Genomic DNA, 24515 nt, shown 5'->3' on the forward strand with positions numbered 1-24515 from the left:
AATAAATTAATTTAAAAAATAAAAATACTTTGTTAAAATAAGAGTAGGGTGTTTGAAAAGTGGTAAATAATTAAAATTGGTTTAATCAAGAGGTGGGCACTTTATTAATAAAAATAATATTATTTCTCTACTCTTCGTCTTCTCTTATTTTAATATTTATGTCTTCTCACTCATCTTCATCTTCAAAACGTTACTTCTTAATTTCTTTGTTCAAGCTTTATTCTCACTAACTTTTTATTCAACAAGAATTAAATATAATAGACAAAGTATATTACAGCTTAAATACCATAATATAAGAGAGCTTAAGGTATTTATTTTTTGCTTTAGTATTAAAAAATTTATTTTATACTTGAGATATCCGTACATTGATATGTAAAATAAAAATTAGGTTTGGGATAAGTATTTTACTGGTCACTAGGGCTATGTAAAAAAAATCGAAAAACTAAAATCGAACAGATAGCCTACCGATTTTATTTTACCGATTTATCGGTTAACTGGTTTTAAAGCTTCCGTTTACTAGCTGATAATAATTTAATTATATATTTTATAATTTATATTATTTTTTTAAATATTAAATATATTATAAATAATATTTAATAATCTATATATATATATATATTAATTTTTGTAAAATTTTAAATTATAATTAGTATAGAATTATTTTTTAAAAATAATTATAATTTATATATATATATATATATATATTAATAGAGACTCTTAACATATATTATATTATTATAATAATAATATAATATATTATATAATAATAATATATATATATATTATTAATAATAATATAAAAAAGAAAAATATAGAATAGCTAGCATAATATATGGGAGAAATAATAATTTTGAAATATAGTAATTTAATAAATTTAATATTTAATTTAAGAAATTAAATTATTAATTTTTAGTTAACTGCACGAAACGGGTAAAACCGATAAAAAAAAAAATAGTCATTAACTGATTTGTAAAATAGAAGTTTACCGATACCAAAAACAGTCAATATTAAACAGTCTATTAACTAATTTGTATAATAGAAGGTAAAACTGAACCAATTGACCGGTGGGTTGAACACCCTAGGCCTTAGGATATCCAACTAACTGAATAGTATGATATAGCTAGCAGACGTCAAACTTGACTATTCAACATGTGACATGTGTGATGTGTATAGTAATTAATAACGAATTGTTTCATATAAAGTATAATTGATTAAATAATTATACATATTGATTAATTAGTGTTTGCATCATCGTGGGATGGAATATGGATGGTGTGAAAAGAAGTAGGCTAGCTAGCTAGCTAGCGGGTCATCTCAGATTCAACTTGAGGAGGAGGAGGAAGAGGAAGAGGGGGTTTGGAATTGGAATTGGATCCAGTACTAGTGTTGTTGGCGGTCATGGCCAGTCCCTCGTCTCTGTCGACATTGTCCTGCCATCCTAGGGGCAGGTCGAATCCCCTGTTTTGAAGCTCGCGATACTCCTGGCAGAGGGCGCAATGTTCACAGAAGCAGTGGACGCAGCAATCGCAGCAGGGGCTTTCCTTTAGCATGTACTGCTGTCTCATCTTCGCCCTGTAGAAGCACGAGTACAAGCACCAACAACCTGTTACGCATCCTATCACCGTATATACCGCTCCACTCGTACCACAAGCTGTACCCAATTTCAGATTCAGATTCAGATTCATTCATTCATCAATCAATTAATCAACATCAAATAATTAAGTACTCTTACGTACAAGTAGATCCTTTGTCAATTATCTCAGCCACCTGTCCGAATGTTATACAGGGACACCAGCACGTTATGCAACCTGCAGCAGCAAACAAATCAATACTATCAAACTAAACAACACCCAGCAGCTAGCTTTATTATTATTTATTTACAATTGGAGACGTCATCGAAACAATCAAACAGCCCAGTTGACCAAGGGTCACGAGTCTTTATCAGCCTCCGAATCGGCGGCTCTGCCGAACCTTCCCCGCTACCGCTCGGCCACAGTTCTGAAGTCACGTCCACGGACTTATTATCTTGCTCCGGATCTTCCGCGTTACCGTTTGGCGATGCCTCTGCAGTGAAGCTAACGGACTTACCTTGCGGTTGCGGCGGCTCAGAAGGAAGCGGCGATGGCGGAGCCGGCGAGCCTGAGAATCTCTGGTATTCGGTTGAGTTATTAGATGTGGAGGAATACATTATTACTATTATTATGATTGATGCGAAAGAGTTGAAGACCATAAAACACTAATAAATAATAATAATAATAATAATGAACCACGAGCCAGTTGACTCGTTGATGGCTTGACTTTTGAGAATTATTATTATTTGCTAATATTTTATGGGTAAAGCCATCAGAAATGTTAAAGTTGGATTTTTTTTTTTTAAATTAGAAATGTTTTGGTTATGATTACAAACAAATATATTTTTGTTTAAACAGGATTAATATATATAAATAAAATATTTGTTTTTAAAGAAATATAAGATATTTGCTAAAGAATTGATTAATGTAATCGAGAATAAAGAATAAATGAAATTATGTTTGATTTGTATATTTTTAAAAACTCAACTAATATTAATTTATAATGATAATTTTTTTTAAATATAGAATATTTTAATTAATGAATAATATGATTAAATAAAATAAATATTTAATTATTGAAAAAAAATAACTGATCAAGACTTAAAAAGTTTTCTAAGTCAATTTGCCCCTCAAATCACGGATTCATTAGTCATTACTATATATCCTATCAAGAAATAGGTAGATAAATTTAAATTTAAAAAAAAAAATTATTGACGAGGATGGTAAACAAAATCTGATAAAATGATTTAAAATAATAATATATAATGATAAATAACATTTATTTAAAAATAATAATTAATCAATTGAGTAATATAATTAATAATATAAAGAGTAAAATAATATTTTATTATAATAAAATTATTTTAAAATTTTAGTATTAATAAAAAAAATTGAGTTGTATTACAATTACATATTAAAAAAAAAATCCAAACAGCCTACTATGATGGCATGAGTTATTTACTTTTAACTAAATACCTTCAAAACATATAATCAAATTCTAAATAATTCCAATCATATATAACCCAAAATATTATAATAAATAACCAAAAAATATCTCAACTACCCAAAACCAACACACCATCAATGCTTTAACACCAGTCCTATTGATATTATTTGAAATATCTAAAATGCATAAAGGAATTGTGACAAATAACATAAAATCCGAGTACAACAAAATATCAATAATCTCTGCCAAAAAGAAACATCTCCAAAATTGCATGATGCATATCATGCAATTGTGTCTTGTCCTGTCCTGTTCACTAGCATTCATTAGCCATCAAGATAACATCAATAATACCAAATACAACATAGATAGAAACCCGAAAGCTCTGTAGATGCAAATCATATATGTCCTCCAAAGTTAGGTTTCTTAGAGCCTGCCTTAATGTTGCTGCTGCTCGTATATCTGCATGTAAGTTTCTGACAAAGCAACCATCTGAGGAAGAGTTTCAGATACATGCAAATCTTGTATCTCATACCTGAGACAAACAAAATCAACATCAACAAAGTACACAAACCCATTTTAAGTTTGACCAATATGTCTTTCATAGTTAGCTTAAAGGGGTAATAACAACAAATTACCATAGTTCTTCAGACTTCCGCTGAACAAAAACTCTGTAAGAACCTTCGCCTGGTTTACCATCATGAACAATATTCGCAATCAAATCATACTTTGTGCATATCTTTTCCTTCTCTTTAGGGGTAGGTAATGGAATATAATCCTTCAGCTCCAAATTCTTCACAGGAAAGTTGACTACACATGGAATTATTAATAATAAGAACCGTAACACTCCATACATCTCATCTTTTAATAGAACTGGATTCAGCCAAGGCAATTTTTATAACATAACTTGTTTAAATAATTAAATGCTTATTTGAATTAAGTTCATTTGATAACACTATTATCTAAAATTACTTAATTATTTTTATATGCAACTAAAATTAAGCTAAATAACTTAAAAGCAAAAATATTTAGTTTAATTGGGTAAGATAACTCAACTGAGCAGTCTAGTAAAAGCATACAAAAGACAACTTTAACCCATGTAAATGAATCAAATTGTTTTTTTAAGGGTAAAACAGTCTTTCAAAACTTTCTCGACGTTAGTTCAAAATTTTATCAAATTAACTTGCATATCAAAAACTTAAAATTCAGATATTTTTATTTGTTTTGTCCAACTTTTTTTTTTCAAACACTTAATTTTTTTCAGTTTTATCCAACACACCTAATTACCCTAAAGCTTATATCAATGTTGATATGTCTCAAATTGTAGATGAAATCAATGGTAATTAATACTCACCAAGGGTTGGGTTTTTTTCTACAAAGAAATTGTTCTTTGTGAATCTTCGCATGTGGATAATCATATAACGAGGCAGTTTAGTGACCCTGTATCTCATCCTTGCAATATGAGGACGCACGACCTCAGTCACATATTCACCGTCAAACTTCTTCAATATGTTGAACAAGGGAACCTATTTGCCAAGCAAGAGAAACAAAACATGGTCAAAGAGCAATTACATGTCTCATTGTACACCTGAAATTACATTCTTTTTAGACCTACCAGAGTTCTTTTATGTCTAGGTTTCCTGGGCTAAAATTATTAAAAAGACTAGTACAAACTGACACTCAATCTGAATAGGAGTATTAAACTGGCCAAAATATGTGTAAATCAATACTCACTCAACTTGAGTATAAATCTTCCCAACACTCACATTTGGATAATGCAGTATTGTTCCATGACACGCAAATAATGGAAAAAGTAAATGCAAACAGTGTTCAGATGATTTTCCTTTTTAGATTCTAGTGATGCTTACAAACATGCAACTAGTATAATACCTCTTAGGCTCTTACAGATGAATTATTAATCAAACAAACTTCAGATAACTTTAACAGACCTGTGGGATAATATTTTTCTCCATAACATCTTTAAACAAAGGCGGTGGAGGTAAATCAAGTCCAAGCATCAAGAATGGCATCCTGCTTGTTTCTGTGACAACACCATCGATTTCTTTTCGATCTACATTGCCATTGTTCAGTTCTTCCCCGCCTTCTTTCTTTTCTGAGAATCGTTTTCCATGTATCTCTTTCACAACCTCCAGTTCTCCCTGTAGAACAAAACAAATATGCCATGAAACTAAACTTCCAAACTATTCAAGCTAATATGAGAAGGAAACAATATTGCTGGGTGGATGAGTGAAGAAATATGTGCGCAGAAAAGATGGAGAGCTGTTACCCAAACCCACAGGACCATAGCCCATCTCAGAGATACCCAAGAAAGTGACCATAAGTTCATAAACCATAATAACACTTATAAGCCGTTAATCATTCTCAATGTGAGATAATACAAGCCCATTCACACAAAAACAAGTCACCAACCTGAAAACATTGGTGAATAATACTGCGACCTTTCTTTGAGTGTTTAAGATCTTCGTGAAGGGTATTAAGAAGCCAAGAGATAAATTCAACTGGATCTGACTGCACACCTATTCGAAATCGCTTCTTACTTGACTTCATAACAGCCTGAAGAAACTCATGAGGGCTAACCTGCATGGCAATAAGAAACTTAGAAATACAACAAATATTTGACACTAGGGCAACATAAAAAGTCGCAAGAAGCAACCTGCCCTTTGAAGTTCCTAGCATGCCAAATCTTTCTTGTCAGCTCTCCATAGCGAAGAACAAGGGGAGATTTGCAGTTTTCATAGTTCTCAGGGATGAGAAAGAAATTTCTAAGTGGGGTTACTCTCATCAGAGATTGAATTGTGACATTGACAAAATCTGTCTCCTTAATGTTATTCAAGCCAACCTACAAAATTACCAGACCAGTGATAAAAATGAACACTATAACGACTGCACATGAAAGAGAGATGAACTATGGAAAGAGAAGGTCACCATTCCAGGAAGGTAATCAGAGCCATCAAGGGCCCTAGACCATTGCTTATTCCTATCAATCTCTGCAACTTGTTCTCTCGCGAACCTGTTAAGATACAACAAGAATAACAATTACTAATAAACAATAAATGTTGCTGGCAGTAAATACTAATAATTAAGGATACACAGGTCAAACACAAGATATGTAAATAAAGGCATAAAATGTTAAGCCAAATAAATGAAAATTAAAAAACTCAGCTACCTTGGATTTAAAACATGCCGAATGTCCTCCAGTGATGGATCGTTAATTTCATATCCATCAGGAAGGCAATAAACTTTCTCTGTCCGAAGATTGATGTAAACATGGTGATCTTCTTCAAGGCTGTGTGTGTAGGCATGAGACTTTTGCCCTCTTCCTTGATAATATTTCCCACAGACCAAACATGCATACACATTCAAGTTTGACAAAGAGACTGAACAAAATCTCTCAAAATCAAAGTCAAGTACCTGAAAATGTAGATAATCAACTAATCATTTAGCCATCAACAAAACAACTAAAGAAAATTATTCTAAATTCCAGGACTATGTCCACATAATTCATGGCTGCCTAGATACTCCTTCAAGTAACTAAATTCAACACTTTCATCTCTTCAAACAAGTATTGAGAACTGTAGATTCAACTCAATGACCATCCAAACAACATTATATCCGGAAGAAGCATCAAAATGGTTGGTTTTACTGATGTTATAATCAATAAAAATCGGAAACCAGCATATAGACAAAAATAATATAGAGAAACAGTTAATGGAAATGTGTAGATGAAAGAAATGGGTAAACCAATATGTCTCACCAAAATTCACAACATAGAGGTGCATAAGATAAAACAAAATTAGCAATGAAACAACACATTTTGTCTCTATTTTCAACCACCACACTTATTGAGAATGGTAATAATTTTCCTGGAAACCTAACTATCAGACTAGTTTATGCAGGCACAAATCAAAATCCTAGCAATGAAATATTCAACCATATAAAATAGAACAATTAAAAAAGAAGACTAAGAGAGATTAATACCTGCCGATTCACTGTATCAAGGTAAGGACAGTCCTTCCTTAGTTCAATTACCCTATTGCTCTTCCTCTGACCTTGTGCCTCACTCAAGGTATCTTCTTCATCATAATCATCATAAGAAGTTGTGTTATTTTTCCCATTTTGGTCTATGTTCCTGTCACTGTCTTTGCCTATACCATCAATTCCTCTGTCATCCTCATCTTCTTCGTCATCATAAGATGCAAGTGGAAGAAGTGAATTTCCAGATTCAAGTTGCGGCGGCAAAGAAGACAACGTAGAAGATTGTTCAAAGACTCTCTGCCTCTTTACTCGTTCCTCATGCTCTGTATCCTCGTCTTCTCTTGTCATCTTCACCCTTTTATCGTACAATTATTATTTGACTGCTCAACATGAAAATCCGTTAAAAGTAATCATGGAAGCAGCATAAACATATATCCAGCTACAGTAACTTGAATTAGAAAATCTAACAGTCAATCCTATAAGGCCAATCATGGATATGGAACTCAAAATACTCATCAACATTCATTCAGAAATACTTCAACAAATGTTGCTACAAAGTTAAACATAAAACAACTCATAATCTCCTGTATTTGCAGCAAAACTAATCAAAGATAACATCCTCCACCCACACCCCAAACAAACAAATAAGCAAAAGTTCTCCCAATGGAAGACAATATGACAGACAACAAAGTATCATACACACGCTTGACTTAGATTCAGATAGGGGAAAATACACTCCACTATAAGAAGTTAGAGTTACTACACAGAACTTATCCGTCTTGTATACGCGCAGAAGCTCAGGTAGATTTCTAGACCTAAATATGAACATTTAGTGATATATATATATAGAGAGAGAGAGAGACCTGCTGAAATGAGATCGATGAATTGACCACGACCGGCGAGGTGGAAGTGGCAGAGTTCTCACCGGCGGCGAGTGAACGGGGATGCAATGCAATTCTTCCTGTCACCGACTTCCTAGCCCTGATTTGGGACAGATGTTTTCACTATATTTTTTCTGTTTAAACTTTAAAGTGATGGAAGAGAAAAAAAAAAATTAAGATTATAAATGATTTTTTTAATCATAATTTATTTTATTTGTTTAAAGAAGCGTACAATACTAACATTTTCTTTAATTATTATGATCTCTTATTTAAATTAAAATTAGAGGGTGTTTGATAGCCCTGGAATTGGCATTGGAATTGGAATTGGAAGGTCCAATTCCAATTCTTATGTTTGTTAGACACTTTAATATTAAGAATTGGAATTGGAATTAGAATTCCAATGGAATTCAATACAGTGTAATTTGATAGTTCTCAATTCCTATCTTTTTAGGTCGGAATTGTAATTCCAAATTAACACGTTTTTTATGTTTTTGAAATGTTTAACACGTTTTTCACACATTAAACACGTTTTACACGTTTTTAACACGTTTAACATATTTTCATAATTTGACACGTTTAACACGTTTTTGGCACGTTTAATACGTTTTTGGCACGTTTAACACGTTTTTGACACATTTAACACGTTTTTCACGTTCTTGACACGTCTAACACGTTTAACATGATTTTCACGTTTTTAACACGTTTAACACGTTTTTGGCACGTTTAACACGTTTTTGTCACGTTTAACACGTTTTGACACATTTAACACGTTTTTCACGTCCTTGACATGTTTAACACGTTTTTGACACATTTAACACGTTTTTCACGTCTTTGACACGTTTAACACGTTTTTGACACGTTTAACATGATTTTCACGTTTTTAACACGTTTTTGACACGTTTGACACGTTTTTTGTGTTTTGGCACATTTTGCACGTTTTGGCACGTTTAACAAGTTTTTCACATATTTAACACGTTTTTGACGCGTTTAACACGTTTTTACGTTTTTGACACATGTAACACGTTTTTTTACGTTTTTGACATGTTTAACGCATTTTCACATTTTTGACACATTTAACACGTTTTTTTACGTTTTTGACACGTTTACTACATTTTTGACACGTTTTACACGTTTTTTACGTTTTGGCACGTTTAACAAGTTTTTCACATATTTAACACGTTTAACACGTTTTCACGTTTTTGACACATTTAACACATTTTTTTACGTTTTTGACACGTTTACCACATTTTTGACACGTTTAACACGTTTTGGCACATTTAACAAGTTTTTCACATGTTTAACACGTTTTGACGCGTTTAACACGTTTTCACGTTTTTGACACATTTAACACATTTTTTACGTTTTTGACACATTTAACATGTTTTCACGTTTTTAACACATTTAACATTTTTTTACGTTTTTGACACGCTTACCACATTTTTGACACGTTTAACACGTTTTTCACGTTTTGGCATGTTTAACACGTTTTTCACATGTTTGGAACGTTTAACACGTTTTTGACACGTTTTCATGTTTTTAACACGTTTAAAATATTTTTAACACGTTGTTGACACGTTTCACATGTTTTTTACGTTTTTGACACGTTTGACACATTTTTAACACATTTAACACGTTTAACATGTTTTAACACGTTTAACACGTGAAAAACGTGTTAAAACGTGTGAAAAACGTGAAAACGTGAAAAACGTGTGAATATGTGTGAAAAACGTGAAAAACGTGTGAAGAACGTGAAAAACGTGTTAAAACGTGTAAAAAACGTGAAAATGTTTGAAAACGTGAAAACGTGTTAAAACGTGTGAAAAACATGAAAAACGTGAAAAACATGAAAAACGTGAAAAAAGTGAAAAACGTGTAAAACGTGAAAAACGTGTAAAACGTGAAAAAAGTGTTAAAACGTGTGAAAAACGTGAAAATGTGAAAAACGTGTGAATAATGTGTGAAAAACGTGAAAAACGTGTTGTAATATGTGAAAAACGTGAAAACGTATTAAAACGTGTAAAAAACGTGAAAACGTGTGAAAACGTGTAAAAAACGTGTGAAAACGTGAAAAATGTGTTAAAACGTGTGAAAAACGTGAAAACGTGAAAAACGTGTGAAAAACGTGAAAAACATGTGAAAAACGTGAAAAACGTTTAAAAAAACGTAAAAATCGTGTGAAAAACGTGAAAATGTGTGGAAAATGTGAAAAACGTGTGAAAAACGTGAAAAACGTGTGAAAATGTGAAAAAATGTCAAAAACGTATTAAACGTGCCAAAACGTCAAAACATATTTTAAAAGTTAACATTTTGAACCGATATTTTATTTTTTACAAACATTGGAATTATAATTGAATTACAATTTTATCATTTTCCCAAACATAGGAATTGGAATTAAATTACAATTCTATCATTTTTCCAAACATAGGAATTGAATTGTAATTCAATGCCAATTCTCATAATTCTCATGGAATTGGAATTAGAATTCCAATGCCAATTCCAATTCCAATTCCCCATCATCAAACACACCCTTAAAGAATTTGCTTAAGTTAATTCGATAGGTTAAAAATGTATTACAAACGAATTTAAAGGGATATAAAATTTGAAACATTTATTAGTAGATTTATGGTTCCCATTTAAAAACTCTTCATTTTTTATTATTATATAAAAATATAAATAAATTTTGAGGATAATACTGTTTTGATCCACCTTGGGGTAAAGTAAATATATACATATTATTTGAGGATAATACTGTTTTGATGTGGAGTAATTTGCTTCATTTGAAAAGTATCAATGTTTGTAAACGTTTCCAAATGAACCAGCCACAATTAACAAAATATAGATAATATAGATACAGTGGTGAAATATTGGGTATATAAATGTTGCTTGATCTTTCACATTAACTATTTGATAAAAAAAAAATCAACATTTGAAAAGGGGATAATTAAATTATTTTATCAATAAACAGTTTAATTGGTTTAATATAAACAAAATAAAAAATATTGATATATTAAAAATATATGTATATCGTATTTATTATTATAATAGAAAAATAATATTCACACTTATAATAATATATATATACGAGGAGTGATAGAGAGAGAATTTAGTGAGGGAATGACTTGACATCACCTTTCATTTGTTGATTGAAAAATGTAAAAATGAGAGAAAAAAGAGAAATTATTTGATTTTTTCAACGAATAAGATCATTCCCTCACCAAATTTACTCCCCTAATCATTTATATATATATATATATATATATATATAAATATTATAAATTTTAGAATTCTTCATAACAATGACATCAATTTTAATTTAAAACCTATAAATCAAATCTTTCTTTTTTTTATATACCCTGTGGGTTTTATAATATATTAATTAATATAATATATATATATAATAAATTTAAGAAATAGTATTTTGAAATATTAAAGATTGTAAATTTTATTTTTGCTTAATAGTTGAATATTAATTGGTTATTATTATTATAATAATTTATTATTTTAAATTTGAAAAGAAATATGTATATGAATAAAAAAAATTGTTATCGAGTTGTTGAATGTTTTATTATTACATGGATCATATAATTTTAATTAATTATTTTGTGTACTTTTGTTTTTTAACTATTTTTTTCTTTTTTATTTATTGATAAATATATTTTTTAAATAATTATTATTTATTACTGTTAATTATACTTGTTTTTTATGTTTTTATTACAAATTTGTTTGAAATTGTATTATATTACATTTTTTTATTGTTTTGATATAATTCATTATCATAAAATTTAAAAAAATAGTAAATATAATTATTAGATGAATATGATAGATATTTAAAAAAATATCCAAACTGACTATATATTCAATTTGCAAGATATATGTTCAGTTTATAGGATAACTATTTATAAGAGCTGATAAAATTATAAAAAATGAAAAATAAACTCAAAAGAATATATAAGGAATTTGATAAAATATTTAATTATTTGTATAACATCAAACAAATCAAACATGATTAGCCCCGAAAACTATCGAGATTTTGGGTTCTATCCAAATTTAAATTTTTGGGCCTCTAAAATAATATTTTTTTTAATTTTAATTAATAAAATAAAATATAAATAATTAATATATTATAATACGAGACTTTTAAAAAAATTATTTTTATAATATATATTTAATATTAAAAGAGAAAAAAAGAAGAAAAAATAATATTAATAATATAATATTATTAAATATAAAAAAATAAAAACCTATTGCCTTATCCTAGGATTGGCCTGAACATGGAACAGAATTCCTGTTCTATCCTTCTTTTAAACAACTTTTCCCAAACTACCCACCTTTTCATTCACTTTCCCAAACTACCCACATTTCTCTCTCTAAATCATTAATTATCTTTTTAATTACATATCTTCCACATTAATCCATTAATTACTATATTTTATAAATATATATAATTAAAATTAATAATACATATATTAAATAAATTATATTACATTAATATTAAAATAATATATATATATATATATATTATTTTTACTTATTTATAAATATAATATATAATTAAAAATAATACATAGTATTTGATTTTATAAATATAATATATATAATTAAAATTAAATATATTAAATTAAATAATTAAAATAAATATTATAAACTAAAATAGAATATATAACATAAACCTAAAATAAAAGAAATTAAATTAACTAAACTTTAAAATATTTATAAAAGTAATCAATTTAAAAAATCTTAAAATAAAATAAATTATATAAATTTTAAAATATTTACAATATTTTACACATTTGTAAAATATAAGTCTTATTTTAATATTTATGTAATATATGTATTATTTTAATATTTATATAATATAATATATTTATTTTAATATATAATATTAAAATTTTATATAATGTATTTTATTTAGTATATAATATTTTATTTTAGTTTATAATATTTATTTGAATTATTTAATTTATAATGTTTAATATTAATTATATATATTATATTTATAAAATTAAGTAAAAATAAAATAGGTGTGTTATTTTAATATTTATGTAATATATGTGTTATTTTAATATATAATATTAGAAGTTTATGTAATATATTTTATTTTAGTGTATAATATTTATTTAAATTATTTAATTTATAATTTATAATTTTAATTATATGTTATATTTATATATATATATATATATATGTGTTATTTTAATATTAATGTAATATATTTTATTTAATAAATGTATTATTAATTTAATTATATATATTTATATTTATAAAATAGAGTAATGAGTGGATTAGTGTGGAAGATGTGTAACTAAAAGAATAATTAATGATTTAGAGAGAGAAAGGTAGGTAGTTTGGGAAAGTGAATGAAAATGTAGGTAATTTGGAAAAAATTGTTTAAAAAGTGGGTAAGACAGGAATTGGTTACCTGAACATAAACTTAAATAATCATCCATTCTCCGCCATCTACGGCGACAATTGGTGATATTGGATCAGGCACGGGTCCAATACATTCTTAAAATGATTGAGGCTTTTTGACTAAATTAAACATAAAGTTGCAGCTTGTTTGGTTTGAGATTTTATTTTTCTTTACAAATAATTAGAATTTGTATAAAATAACCTATGTCACACTCTAGAATATGGAATTAATAAACTGGCTCTGCCTGAATATCACAAAAAAAAAAGAACTTTGCATAAAATGAATTATAATAAACAAAACAAATAAATAAATCTTACAAAATAATTTAACAAGGCCTATTTTTTATTTATTTATTTATTTATTTCTAATTTTATTGTGGAAAAAATGAGAAGAGAAAAAAGAGAAAGAAAAAAAAGAAAAAGGAATTTGGGATAAAAATGATAGAAAAAGGACTTAACATTAGCTCATTGGTTAAAAAAATAAAAAGTATGAAAAAATAAGTGACACTTATACACAAAAGTTAAGCATCATTTCTATCATTGGTTGATTTTGTTTTCTTTGTACATGTGGCGTTTTCTTAGTGGATACATGCACTATATGTACGGTTAGCATGGAACGAGATAAGATAGATAAATTATTTGATTTTTTCAGCTAATCAGATTATGCCATTTTATTCCCTCTATTATTCTTTGCCCAAATTCCCATCTCAGATTTGCTGTTCCAAGTTTGATGTTCTACCCTGCACCATCTTCACAAAATATGTTACTTTTTATTCTCTCTCCTCATTAGTTTTGATTTATTCTATAAACTAACCAATTTTTGTGAAGGTTAGGTAGGGTAAAACACCAAATCTATAACAGCATTTGATTTACCTATTATTTCTAAAAAAATAAAATAAAAAAAATCTCAGTTTCAAATATTTTTATTATTTATTCCTTTTGAATTTTATAACCCCACATTAATGTCCCACTTAAATATTTTTCCTAAATAATCAAATTTCATATTGGTCATTTTATCATCTCAATTTTCAAAAATATTTAGGATATGTATGTTCTTAGAGTTCCTAATACCAGTCTATAGTTAGGTTATGTATTTTTCTCAATTTAATTTTTTTTTTTTAATAAAAAGCTCATAAAGTGAATGCCAAATGTCTTTGACTAGTCTGGTGGCTGGTGGTGGGCACGCGTTACATTTAAAATCTTATATCTTATGTTGATTGATTATTTAAATAATTTAGTGGAATGAAAATGATTGTATAATATAACAAATAAAAAAGAAATGACATATAAGGCAATCCAAACAAGGATTGAGTAATTTACAATGGCGAGTCTCAAAAGACGAGACACTCCAATTATTCATATGCTTCGGATTCGAAATTGGAAATGATATCGACGTGCTTTCCTTCTTCATGATGAATGATCATGGCCTCCTTTTCTTCTTCTTCTCCTTCCTGTCTCGATCAGTATTTGTATTTGTGCCAGTCTTCTTCCCTCTCCGTCAAGCAAAACGAATCGGCGTATTTAAGTCGAATTCCGAGTGGTCCAGCAGCAATCTATCTTGCTTCAGAGTTACCACTGCCACTGCGCACCTTTATCATCTCAACAGAACGAAAGAAGAATAAAAACAGGTTCGAAGATGGAAGGTTTTCAAATGATATGCTTTTGGTGCTTTTAAGGAATGAAAATTAATGCAACATTGATTTTCGTGATATTTCTTCCAGTCGTATTGTTGAAGATTGAGACATAATGACTCTTTCTTGATAAACGAGCCTGCATTCTTATCGCTTTAAACTGTTGAAGTACCAATGCTCATTGGACGTTTAGGATTTCTATGATTCTCCTTTCAGTTCCGATATTCTTGCCAAAAAGGCGTTTGAAGAAGATCTAATTGTCTGTCTTAAATCTTAATTTCCAATCTGAACTTTGGATGAACAGATAGCTTTGATTATGATGATGATGATGATGGAACCAGCAAATTATGATGAAATCTCTATGCGGCAGAGCATTCGTTTTTCTGACAGTTTGAAGGTAGGTTATAGGTTGTAGAAATCAAATAATTAAGTGTCATTTTGATTTTCATGAGTTTCTTTTCATATCATCCCTATTGTTGTATACTGGTTCAATTGTTACAGGACTTGAAGAATTTGAGAGCACAACTGTACTCAGCTGCAGACTACTTTGAAACATCATACAAAAATGATAACCAAAAACAGATGTAAGTTTTTTTCTTCCTTAGTTAACATTAATTGTTGGTTTAATAGGAGATCTTTGTTTTTGCTAAATTTGTCTCTGAAAAATTTCAGAGTATTAAACGCAGTAAAAGATTATGCAACCAAAGCTGTGGTGAGCACGGTTGATCATTTAGGTTCCATGACATTCAGAGTTAACGATATCTTAAACAACAAGATTGATGAATTATCAGGAACAGATCTCCGAATATCTTGTATTCAACAGGTATGCCGATAATTAGTTCTGTTTAAAGACTTTATAGAAAGACAAGTGTGATCCTCCTTCAACTGTGTTTGTGTTATAGAGAGTTGAGAATTGCCAGAAGTTCATTGATGATGAGGGACTTTTTCAGCAATCGTTTCAAATGTCTGCCCCGAAATACCATAAACGCTACATTCTTCCAGGTAAAACTCGAATAAACCTACTGTTTTTGTTTGTTTTGATTATGATTTATGTCTGATATGGAGTGATTGCAGTTGGGGAGAGGATTGATGTTGGTATAAGGTTCAAATCAAAGTATGAAGGATGTAGCTTGGATGATGAAGACGATTGGCATCAACTAAGGAATGGTAATTGCTATTAAAAACTTACTATTCTGAATTCTGATTGGTTCGATGTTTGTTCAAATCGTTTCCTTTTTCGTGTCCTCAAAGCTGTTCGAGCTTCAATTGCTGAAACTCAGCAGCCTTCTTCTGTCAGGTACAAATACAATTCAAAAAAACAAAAACTCATGCTGCAGCATTTTGAAAAAGATCTGAACTCAATATTTTTTGTTGTATGATAGAATGGTGCCATCATCATTACCATTACCATCACCTTCGAGGTCTATTCGCCAACCTGGAATGTTTACTTTCATGGGGAGTGTTTCAAGTAGAGAGCTCGGTCTGTAAACATTTCAAACTCTCTATATATATGTTTGAATAAATAATATTCATGTTTTGGTTTAAAATTCAGAAAAAAGGGCTGTTTCACCACAATACCGGTTTCCACTACTTCGTCATGGATCTCTCTCGAGCCGCTCAACAACTCCGAATTCAAGTAGGCCGACGACTCCAAATCCAAGTAGACCTATAACTCCAAATTCAAGAAAGCCACGGGTTAGTTAGTTACTTAAGGTGTTAGTTGAAATGAATTGTGATTGTCATTGATTGATCTGTTGTGGTCCATGCATGCAGGGTCCATCTGAGCCGTTAAAATCTGTGTCGATGAGGCTCAATCCTGAAATGGATGGTTCGTATGAACAAATACCAAGCAAGAGCAAGCGTTTACTCAAAGCTCTGCTTAGCCGTCGCAAATCAAAGAAGGATGACACGTTGTATGCTTATCTGGACGAGTACTCATAGGAATTTTGGAGAGGAATTTAATTATTATTATTATTACTAGTTTAATTTTTGGAGAGTCTAATAAAACTTATGATTGTTAGTAACCTCTAATCAAATTAAAGTGTTATGTGTGATTATTGAATGTGAGAACTCGGTCTTTTATATCATATTATAATTATGTTTCATATTAGTGAAATTATAATTATGTTTCAATTATTCAAAATCTAAATTATAAAGAAATTTCTGTAATTTATATTGTAATAAATTTGAACTTGAATATGTTCTTGAAGATTAATCCTAAACATACAGATATTTTAAAAAGAATGCAATAACAAGATATGAATATGAGACAATGATATATATCAACATAATATTTATTTTTTTAATTATATTATTTGTTAATTTTAATATAAGAATATTAATTATATATTTTTAAACCTAAAAAAAAATAAAAACAAATTTTTTACATCCCTAAACCATGTCATGACCATGGACTCGTAGTTTATGATATTTTTTACATCCATAAACTTAATTATAATCTGATTTATTTGTTATAAAATCTAATAATTCCTTTTTTTTACTTTTTTTTTTAGTTCATATTTTGTGTTATATTATTATTATATTAGTGTGCCTTTGATTTTATTTATTTTTATTAATTTTTATTTATTTATTTTTATTTTTTTAAGAGATGAGATATGCGAATCTGAATTTTTTTTTTCTTATCATTTTTTTTCATCTGAAATCTTTTACGTGTATCTTCTAATGACTTTTTTTTACGAGTTTTTGGTTATTTTGACTATATTTATAGATAGTTAGTTATCATTTGACATATTTTTTATCAACATTGTTTATCAACCCTCAGACAAATATAAATTTCATTGCTTCGCATCGTTTTGGATAAAAAAAATTCCGTTTGTTCGGTTTTTATTTCTTTTAAATGTTCATGTATATTAAAAATGAAAAAATTTCGTTTAAACGCAACGACAAAACATGAAATAAAATTTAAAAAATAAGAAAAAACGATACTTAATAAGTTATCGAGCTCGTAAATTCTCGAGAAAAACGATTAATTATCCGACAGACTCTACTGACTTTCCTAAACGAATCTCAGAAATCATCATAATAATAGTATTGTGAATGATACGCATCGGACGACTACGATCATTGAAAGTTCGACGATTTCTCTCTGACCAGATAGTCCATCAAAAAATAATTGGGATGGTAACCCAAATATGTAGGTCTGACATAACAGCCGCATCAATACAAACTTCCCAACAACTACCTACAGACTCGGGCATCACTCAATGAATCTCAGTAAATACTCCACAAAAGGTTTCAAGTACTAGTCACCCCTCGATAATGTAAAAGTAAGTGAGTTGGTGATTCAACATTTTTTTGGCACACACGACAATGATTAACTATAATACAATATTTTTTGATGCACATCTGAATCGTTTGTTCAGTTTACTTTTCTTCTATCGCTCATTGTTATTGAATCTATGAAGTTATCTTAAAAAAAAAAAAATGTAATTGATAAATTAGTTCAATTATAATTTCAATCTTTTATTAGTAATCAAAAACTTTATTTAGTTCATTTGATTTTTTTAATTTTTAATAAAAAAAATATTTTTTTTCCTCGGACATATAGCCATTAAGTGAATGAATCCAGCAGTTTCTTAGGTGGCATAATCATGGCGATATATATGAAGTGAAAGTGATACCTCGTTTCGATTGGTGGGTTTTACACTTAATTCTTTCAAAACCCACCCTAGCTAGCTTGAAGTTGGGACCGCCACGAGACTCATAAAAGTTGCGTCGATCACTCTCCCTTTCCCTTTCTAGTATTACTACTAATTGCTTTTAGTTGCAAGTTCACTTGACGAATCCAAGATGGGTTTGAGATCAAATTGGATCCATGAAATTGAATCAGCACCCGTTTTTCATTTCTCTCATGCATCGTTTGTGTACTTCTCTTCTCTTCTAGCTACGATTGATTACGGAATTCGTAAGACCTAGTTCTGGATTCGGTGAATTTGTAAGACCTTCTTGATCGGGCGGAGCGGAACTGTATTTCTCATCTATAATTTGGTGACCCCATAAGAGTCACCCTCTTGTGTTTAATTAGTGAAAATGACAGTGATCATCGTGGTCCTCGTGAGTAAGTAGCAAGCAGTAAAGGGTTAATTGCTTAAATCATGTAAATGAAGAAAAGTAGCGCTTGATTTTTTTTCTTTAGGTGGGTTTCCACCATATGCATTTGTAGCCACTCAAGACAGGCTTTCTTGCTCGATTTAGAATAAAACTCTTCATTTTTGTTTAGAATTCATTTCATCTCTCTTCTCTTATATGGTTAGCTTTTGCTTATATATATACATAACAGCGGTATAGACTTTGCTAAAAGCATCAAGTGGGTCATCCTTTCTCTGAAAACCAGGGAATGAATTTATCTTTCCTTAAGTTACTGTTATGAGCCTTTTTAGCTCTTCTTTTATTTTCATTTTTCTGATGGGTTATGTCAGCTAATGTACACAAAACTCTCATCTACTGCATGTTTTCTGTACTTTTTGTTGGAAATTCCTCTGAAATTCCAGATCTCTGACTCTCTCCCTCCTTTAAACCTTTCATTCTTGTAAGTTCTGTCATCGTATTTGATAGGTTTTGAGTTGGATAATGAATTAGGATTAGCAGTGAATCCATAATTGGAATGATGATGGATGATGAAAAGAGTGGTTTGGGATCATCTGTGATTGCTTTTGAAGAGAAAAATGATAGCTTATCTGCAATGTTATTTGGAGCTTCTTGTGCTTTTTTCGCTTTAAGGATCATAATGAATCCTGAAATTGATGATGACAAATGGTCGATAGTAAAGGACAGGCTACATCAAGGATGTACTTATCTATTGGGTTTACTTGTTTGGAGAGTTCAAAAAGAAAGGTTGAATCTTGAAGATGCAGAAATAGAGATTGAAGAGTTGAAGAGGAGAAGAAGAGAAGACGGGAAGGCTAACGAGAAGGTAATGGGCATAATATCTACTCGAGAACAGAGGTGGTTGTCTGAGAAGAAGAAGTTTCGTAGGAAAATTGGAGATCTCTTGCACGAATTGAGGGTTGTTCATAAGAAAAGTGGTGAAGCTATATCTGAACTGCAGTTGTTGAAGGATGAAGAGCAGAAGAGGATTGAATTGGAAGCTAAATTGAAGGCAGCTGAAGCCATGGTTGAGGAATTAAGAGAGGCATCCAACCGTAAAGATCAAGATCATTGTACAGAGATTTGGAAACACAAAACGGCTTTCTTTGAGGTTGTTTCCAATCAGAGACAGCTTGAGGCAGAGATGGGCCGGGCTTTAAGACAAGCCAAAGCTTCAAAGCAAGAGCTTGACTCTGTTTCAATGCAAAAAGAGGAATCCATCTTAATGGTTCAGAAGCTTTCAATGGAATTGATGAAAATACGCAAGGATTTAGAACAAAAGGACAACATTTTGTCAGTTATGCTAAGGAAATCAAAACTGGACACAACTGAAAAACAACTTCTCTTGAATGAAGTGAAGCTGTCAAAGTCCAAACCGAAGCAAGCCGAGCTAGAGACTGAACTGTTTTCCCCAGTGTGTTTTCCCGAAGGAAAAGAGGAACTGTGTAAGTTTATCCAATGTCCATTCTCCTTAATGTGTATTATTAAGAATTTAAAATCCTATTAACTAGACTAATCCATCACTCTCGAATCTGGATTGCGAAGTTTTTGCAGCTGACATTAAGCAACTTGAAGGATGGGTTTGCTCTCAGGCTAAGAAATACATCGATGTGGTTGAACGACAGCATCAGTTAGAAATAGATGCTTTTGCAGAACAAATGAGACTTAAAGACGAGAAACTCGAAGCCTGTCGATGGCGTTTAATGAGCATGGATCTAGAATCAAAGAGATTACATGCCCATATCGAAGGACTTGACTACGATCTATCCCAGCTTCGTCAAGACAATATGAAACTAGAAGCTTCCTTGTTAGATCGAGAATCATTACTAAGATCCTTTAAGAAACAGATGGGATTGGGTTTGTGTTTGGAATTCCCAAATACAAAAGAAGTTGCTATTACAACCGTTCAATCTCCAGAGAGCTTTTATCCTGTCCACGAGGTGAAACCCGACAATTCCAATTCCAATTCTTCATCATCTTCTTCGCCCAGCACTTATAATGCAAAGGGTGTTACTGGTTCATGGAAGATGGATCTTCATGCTCTTGGAGTTTCTTACAAGATCAAGAGACTAAAGCATCAAATGAACATGCTAGAAATGTTAACCCGGAAGCAATTAGAATGTCCCGGGATGCTTGAACTTCACACCCTTATGTCATTATTGAACAAACAAGTGAATCGTTACGAGTCTCTTCAGGCAAAGGTTGATGATCTTTGCAAGCGTATGGTAAGTAATTCCAACATCTTTTAATGAGATTACGTTTGAACACAACTTAATAAGTTTATTGACGGTATCTGATTTGGAAATGCAGAATGAGAAAAATATGTGCATGATGAGAAAAGGAGAATGGAACATAACAAAGACAAAAGAGGAAACAAAGAGTTTGGAGCAGTTGTTGGAGGAAACGTTTCAGCTGCAGAGATACATTGTTTCGACAGGACAAAGGTTGATTGAAATACAATCGAAGATTGGGTCTGAATTTGTTGTTAAGAATACATGGGAGGTCGGTGCTAGTGGCTTCGACGCCAAGAGGTTTGCTGAAAACTTAAGAAGCCTTTTTCTCGAAGTTCAAAGGGGTATTGAAGTTAGGATTTCTCAAGTTATCGGTGATTTAGAAGGCACCCTTGCTCGAGATGGGATGATGCGGCTCACTTTAAAATAAAATAAAAAATATTCCTATCTAGCTAGAGATATTAAACCATGATCTATATGTATATTTTGATCCTCCTCAAGTTGAGGAGAAACCTTAGAAATATTTTAATGTTTGACTATGATGATAAGACAATTGTATTAGTTACTATATATATATATATAGTAAGTTTCTAAGTCAGAATGAACACTCTGTTCAGAATTAGTTAGTCAAAAAATATTTAGTTGGTTGAAATTTAATAATTAAATTAATGATATTAATATTTATTTATTTATAAATGACTTATAAATAATAAATTAACTGCATTTAAAATTATCTCAACCTAATTTTATATAATTTTAATAAGAAAAACTTAAATTATGATTTTTGAAAAAAAAAATCTAAATCTCATTTTATTCCTAATAATGAACCTTCAATTTATCCATTAATATAAATATATAAAAAAATTGCAAACTAAAACAACCCATTCTCACTCTTTTTCTAACTTTTAAAACTCTATAATATCAATCAATTAATTTCTACCAAACGAATAGACCTAAAGTGAAAATAATTATAGTTAATATATTAGTAAATTTGACAAATAAAATCAAATTTTATATGAAAGTGTGTTCTTTATTAAATATTATTTTCAAGCAACCAAAGTGTTTGTTCTTTAGCGACGGTTGGCAGAAAAGTCGGTTTCGATTGGTAGGAAGGTTTAGAAGATAGGTCCCACAAGTTCAACTATTACTTGTACCAGCAATTTCCAGAGAGGAAGATTCGTGGTTCACATATTGGGCATATTCTCTCTCTCAAAAAAAAAAAGTATCATCTTGCTTCTCTCTGTTTCATTCCAAATCTTCTTCTTCATCACTTCATTGTAGTAACTAAAGTAATACACTTCAAAGGATTAAACCCCTTTTCTACTTCAAATTTACACACACGTTCATGCCTGTTTGTGTCCATCCGGCAGCTTCTCTTCTTAGCTAAGCATATGCATCGATGATACTCCTCCAGGTTATCTTTCCATGGGCGATCATTCATATTAATTACTAGATAATCTGGATTTTATTGCTGACCCTTTACAGTATGTTATAATATGTCAGATTAGATGTTAATTTTTGTAAATCAATTGCAAACTTACTTTTTATATTGATTGGTACATGGATGTTATGAAGCTTAAATGGTTTCTAATTGTGAAATTTTATACATATTCAGTATTAGGGTTTCATCCTACTTTGGATTCACAAAAAGTTCTTACAGACAGGCAGTCATTAAGTCAATGACTGCCAAAGAACTTATGAGTCTCAAAAGGTCATCAAACTCAGCTAGAACCCTAGAGGGTGTGAATGGGGTGCATCTAGCAGCTCATTCACCTTTTCAATTGGAGGAGATCAACTTACATGGTGATTCTAATCAGTCGACTATTCAAAGTTTATCCGTTAGAGCTACCCAACATCTTATGGTCAAGTGAGTAGAAACAAATTAAGGATAGTTTTAATTATCATAAACTTCTCTGGTAATTATATATATATCTGTAAATTACCTTACAGGAGGGTATGGGAGCAAAGACCAGCATTCCTGAGGCCAATTCACTGTAACTGTAATGGTACTGAATATTTTTTCACTAATTTGAAGATGGTTTTATCTGTACAAACGTGTCTTTGACTCAATTCTGTTTTATTTTAGGTGATAAGAACCTTGCTGAAACAGTTGCAAATGTGGTCACTTCAATTCCTTTTGTTGCTCTCGGAATCCAAGCACCAAAGTATGGCATCTCGGTTCATTTTCTCTTAATGTGTGTAGTTATTGTTCACTTCGAGTCTGATTCTTTCTTCCCCGTGATGAATCAGGAAAAATCTGAACTGCCGACTCTATGCGAGCTCATTGATTGGCGTAGGAATAGCATCAAGTTTGTACCATTCATCGAGAGGAAAATGGAGGAAATATCTGAGATGGGCAGACTATATTATGATTGCCACCTCAACAGTGGTATCTATCATATGAGCAATATTAATAAACATAAGGTAATGAAATATTGTTAGGCTTTTAATGGTGAATTGTGATCATGCAGTGTTTGTCAATGGCACTAAGGTCTGAGAATCCAAAGTTGTTAATGGCGGCGTCTGCTGTGTTTCTTCCGGTTCAGCCACTAATGGTTTCAGCTGTTCATACTGGAATGATGGAGGTACATACATATATATATTGACTATGGATCGTATGATCATGTTTAATGATTCTATAGAAAATATCCTAAAAAAAATTAAAGAGAATTGATACAAGTTGGTAACTTGGTGCAGGTAGCATTTGCGAAACGAGCAGTTGAAGATCCAAATCTAAGAGTGGCTCATAATGTGCACAAGATGTCATCGCTACTTGGAGGTGCACTTTTCATTGCAGATGAAGTATATCCACAAGCCCCGTTTGTTCACGCTGCTTGGCATCTCGCTGCTGCTGTTGGAGTAGGAACATGTAACAAGCTTCTTGAGCCCTAATAGTGTGTCAAGGTTAGTGGCTAGCTCTCATTCTGTTGTAACCTATTCTTTGTAGGCAAATCTCATGACATTGCCATAGCTAGATGCACCAATTGATCAAAAGAAAAGACCTAATGTTTCATGAATATTGATCATATTATTGTTAAACAAGTGATTCGGTAACTAGTGAATCATTTGGCCATTTGAATCTTACTTATTGAATATACATATATTTGTGTATAAAAAGACATCCAGAGAGAAACTTGTATGTTATTAGCACAATTAGTAACAATGTGTCAAGATTCTAACTCATAAATATATCAAAGAATGAAATTTGTTGTTAATTAAGGACATATGATATAATCATCATTAGG

The 24515-nt window shown here is 30.6% G+C and overlaps 5 protein-coding genes across 7 annotated transcripts; 3 read left to right on the forward strand and 2 right to left on the reverse strand.

Moving 5' to 3' along the window:
* Positions 1-1091: 1091 nt before the first annotated feature.
* Positions 1092-2220, reverse strand: LOC124926604 (protein PLANT CADMIUM RESISTANCE 2-like). Its single transcript, XM_047466856.1, has 3 exons — positions 1882-2220; positions 1737-1808; positions 1092-1651 (listed from the first exon to the last, which is right to left on the reverse strand). The coding sequence occupies exons 1-3, from the start codon at positions 2186-2188 to the stop codon at positions 1302-1304; spliced, it is 729 nt and encodes a 242-aa protein (XP_047322812.1). The 5' UTR covers positions 2189-2220; the 3' UTR covers positions 1092-1301.
* Positions 2221-3238: 1018 nt separating this feature from the next.
* Positions 3239-8030, reverse strand: LOC124926321 (U4/U6.U5 tri-snRNP-associated protein 2-like). Its single transcript, XM_047466520.1, has 10 exons — positions 7875-8030; positions 7015-7391; positions 6203-6447; positions 5962-6046; positions 5690-5875; positions 5446-5613; positions 4965-5174; positions 4370-4541; positions 3654-3825; positions 3239-3550 (listed from the first exon to the last, which is right to left on the reverse strand). The coding sequence occupies exons 2-10, from the start codon at positions 7357-7359 to the stop codon at positions 3454-3456; spliced, it is 1680 nt and encodes a 559-aa protein (XP_047322476.1). The 5' UTR covers positions 7360-7391; positions 7875-8030; the 3' UTR covers positions 3239-3453.
* A 6608-nt stretch (positions 8031-14638) lies between these two features.
* LOC124926745 (protein ABIL2-like) lies at positions 14639-17037 on the forward strand. Of its 2 annotated transcripts, XM_047467031.1 has the most exons (10): positions 14639-14929; positions 15237-15329; positions 15434-15516; positions 15605-15755; positions 15835-15934; positions 16007-16099; positions 16184-16229; positions 16315-16412; positions 16485-16627; positions 16706-17037. In XM_047467031.1, exons 2-10 carry the CDS (start codon positions 15249-15251, stop codon positions 16871-16873), a joined length of 963 nt encoding a protein of 320 aa, XP_047322987.1. In that variant the 5' UTR covers positions 14639-14929; positions 15237-15248; the 3' UTR covers positions 16874-17037. The 2 variants fall into 2 exon arrangements, with proteins under 2 accessions (XP_047322987.1, XP_047322988.1); XM_047467032.1 differs by lacking the exon at positions 14639-14929 and having other exon boundaries at positions 14936-15329.
* A 1554-nt stretch (positions 17038-18591) lies between these two features.
* On the forward strand, positions 18592-21879 carry LOC124925802. 2 transcript variants are annotated; one of them, XM_047465908.1, is made up of 4 exons: positions 18592-19010; positions 19508-20484; positions 20585-21264; positions 21350-21879. In XM_047465908.1, the coding sequence occupies exons 2-4, from the start codon at positions 19557-19559 to the stop codon at positions 21698-21700; spliced, it is 1959 nt and encodes a 652-aa protein (XP_047321864.1). In that variant the 5' UTR covers positions 18592-19010; positions 19508-19556; the 3' UTR covers positions 21701-21879. The 2 variants fall into 2 exon arrangements, with proteins under 2 accessions (XP_047321864.1, XP_047321863.1); XM_047465907.1 differs by lacking the exon at positions 18592-19010 and having other exon boundaries at positions 19029-20484.
* A 572-nt stretch (positions 21880-22451) lies between these two features.
* Positions 22452-24343, forward strand: LOC124927717. The gene is made up of 7 exons (XM_047468173.1): positions 22452-22684; positions 22886-23137; positions 23221-23276; positions 23357-23435; positions 23521-23659; positions 23742-23855; positions 23968-24343. The coding sequence occupies exons 2-7, from the start codon at positions 22950-22952 to the stop codon at positions 24160-24162; spliced, it is 771 nt and encodes a 256-aa protein (XP_047324129.1). The 5' UTR covers positions 22452-22684; positions 22886-22949; the 3' UTR covers positions 24163-24343.
* The last annotated feature ends 172 nt before the right edge of the window (positions 24344-24515 follow it).

This window comes from Impatiens glandulifera, chromosome 2, assembly GCF_907164915.1.
Source record: "Impatiens glandulifera chromosome 2, dImpGla2.1, whole genome shotgun sequence".
NCBI classification, from domain to species: Eukaryota; Viridiplantae; Streptophyta; class Magnoliopsida; order Ericales; family Balsaminaceae; genus Impatiens; species Impatiens glandulifera.

Bases quoted from the DNA above. Each gene is read 5' to 3' on its own strand.
- LOC124926604 (XM_047466856.1), bottom strand. From the start codon at position 2,188: ATGTATTCCTCCACATCTAATAACTCAACCGAATACCAGAGATTCTCA. The intron at 1,809-1,881 runs GTAAATAAATAA...TTGCTGCTGCAG, and splicing joins TTTCGATGACGTCTCCAATT to GTTGCATAACGTGCTGGTGT. The intron at 1,652-1,736 runs GTACGTAAGAGT...AATTGGGTACAG, and splicing joins AATTGACAAAGGATCTACTT to CTTGTGGTACGAGTGGAGCG.
- LOC124927717 (XM_047468173.1), top strand. From the start codon at position 22,950: ATGACTGCCAAAGAACTTATGAGTCTCAAAAGGTCATCAAACTCAGCT. The intron at 23,436-23,520 runs GTATGGCATCTC...GTGATGAATCAG, and splicing joins CTCGGAATCCAAGCACCAAA to GAAAAATCTGAACTGCCGAC. The intron at 23,856-23,967 runs GTACATACATAT...AACTTGGTGCAG, and splicing joins TTCATACTGGAATGATGGAG to GTAGCATTTGCGAAACGAGC.
- LOC124926321 (XM_047466520.1), bottom strand. From the start codon at position 7,359: ATGACAAGAGAAGACGAGGATACAGAGCATGAGGAACGAGTAAAGAGG. The intron at 4,542-4,964 runs GTCTGTTAAAGT...CTTGGCAAATAG, and splicing joins AGAAAAATATTATCCCACAG to GTTCCCTTGTTCAACATATT. The intron at 3,551-3,653 runs GTAATTTGTTGT...TGTTTGTCTCAG, and splicing joins CGGAAGTCTGAAGAACTATG to GTATGAGATACAAGATTTGC.
- LOC124926745 (XM_047467031.1), top strand. From the start codon at position 15,249: ATGATGATGATGATGATGGAACCAGCAAATTATGATGAAATCTCTATG. The intron at 15,517-15,604 runs GTAAGTTTTTTT...GAAAAATTTCAG, and splicing joins AATGATAACCAAAAACAGAT to AGTATTAAACGCAGTAAAAG. The intron at 15,756-15,834 runs GTATGCCGATAA...TTTGTGTTATAG, and splicing joins GAATATCTTGTATTCAACAG to AGAGTTGAGAATTGCCAGAA.
- LOC124925802 (XM_047465908.1), top strand. From the start codon at position 19,557: ATGATGATGGATGATGAAAAGAGTGGTTTGGGATCATCTGTGATTGCT. The intron at 20,485-20,584 runs GTAAGTTTATCC...TGGATTGCGAAG, and splicing joins CGAAGGAAAAGAGGAACTGT to TTTTTGCAGCTGACATTAAG. The intron at 21,265-21,349 runs GTAAGTAATTCC...TTGGAAATGCAG, and splicing joins ATGATCTTTGCAAGCGTATG to AATGAGAAAAATATGTGCAT.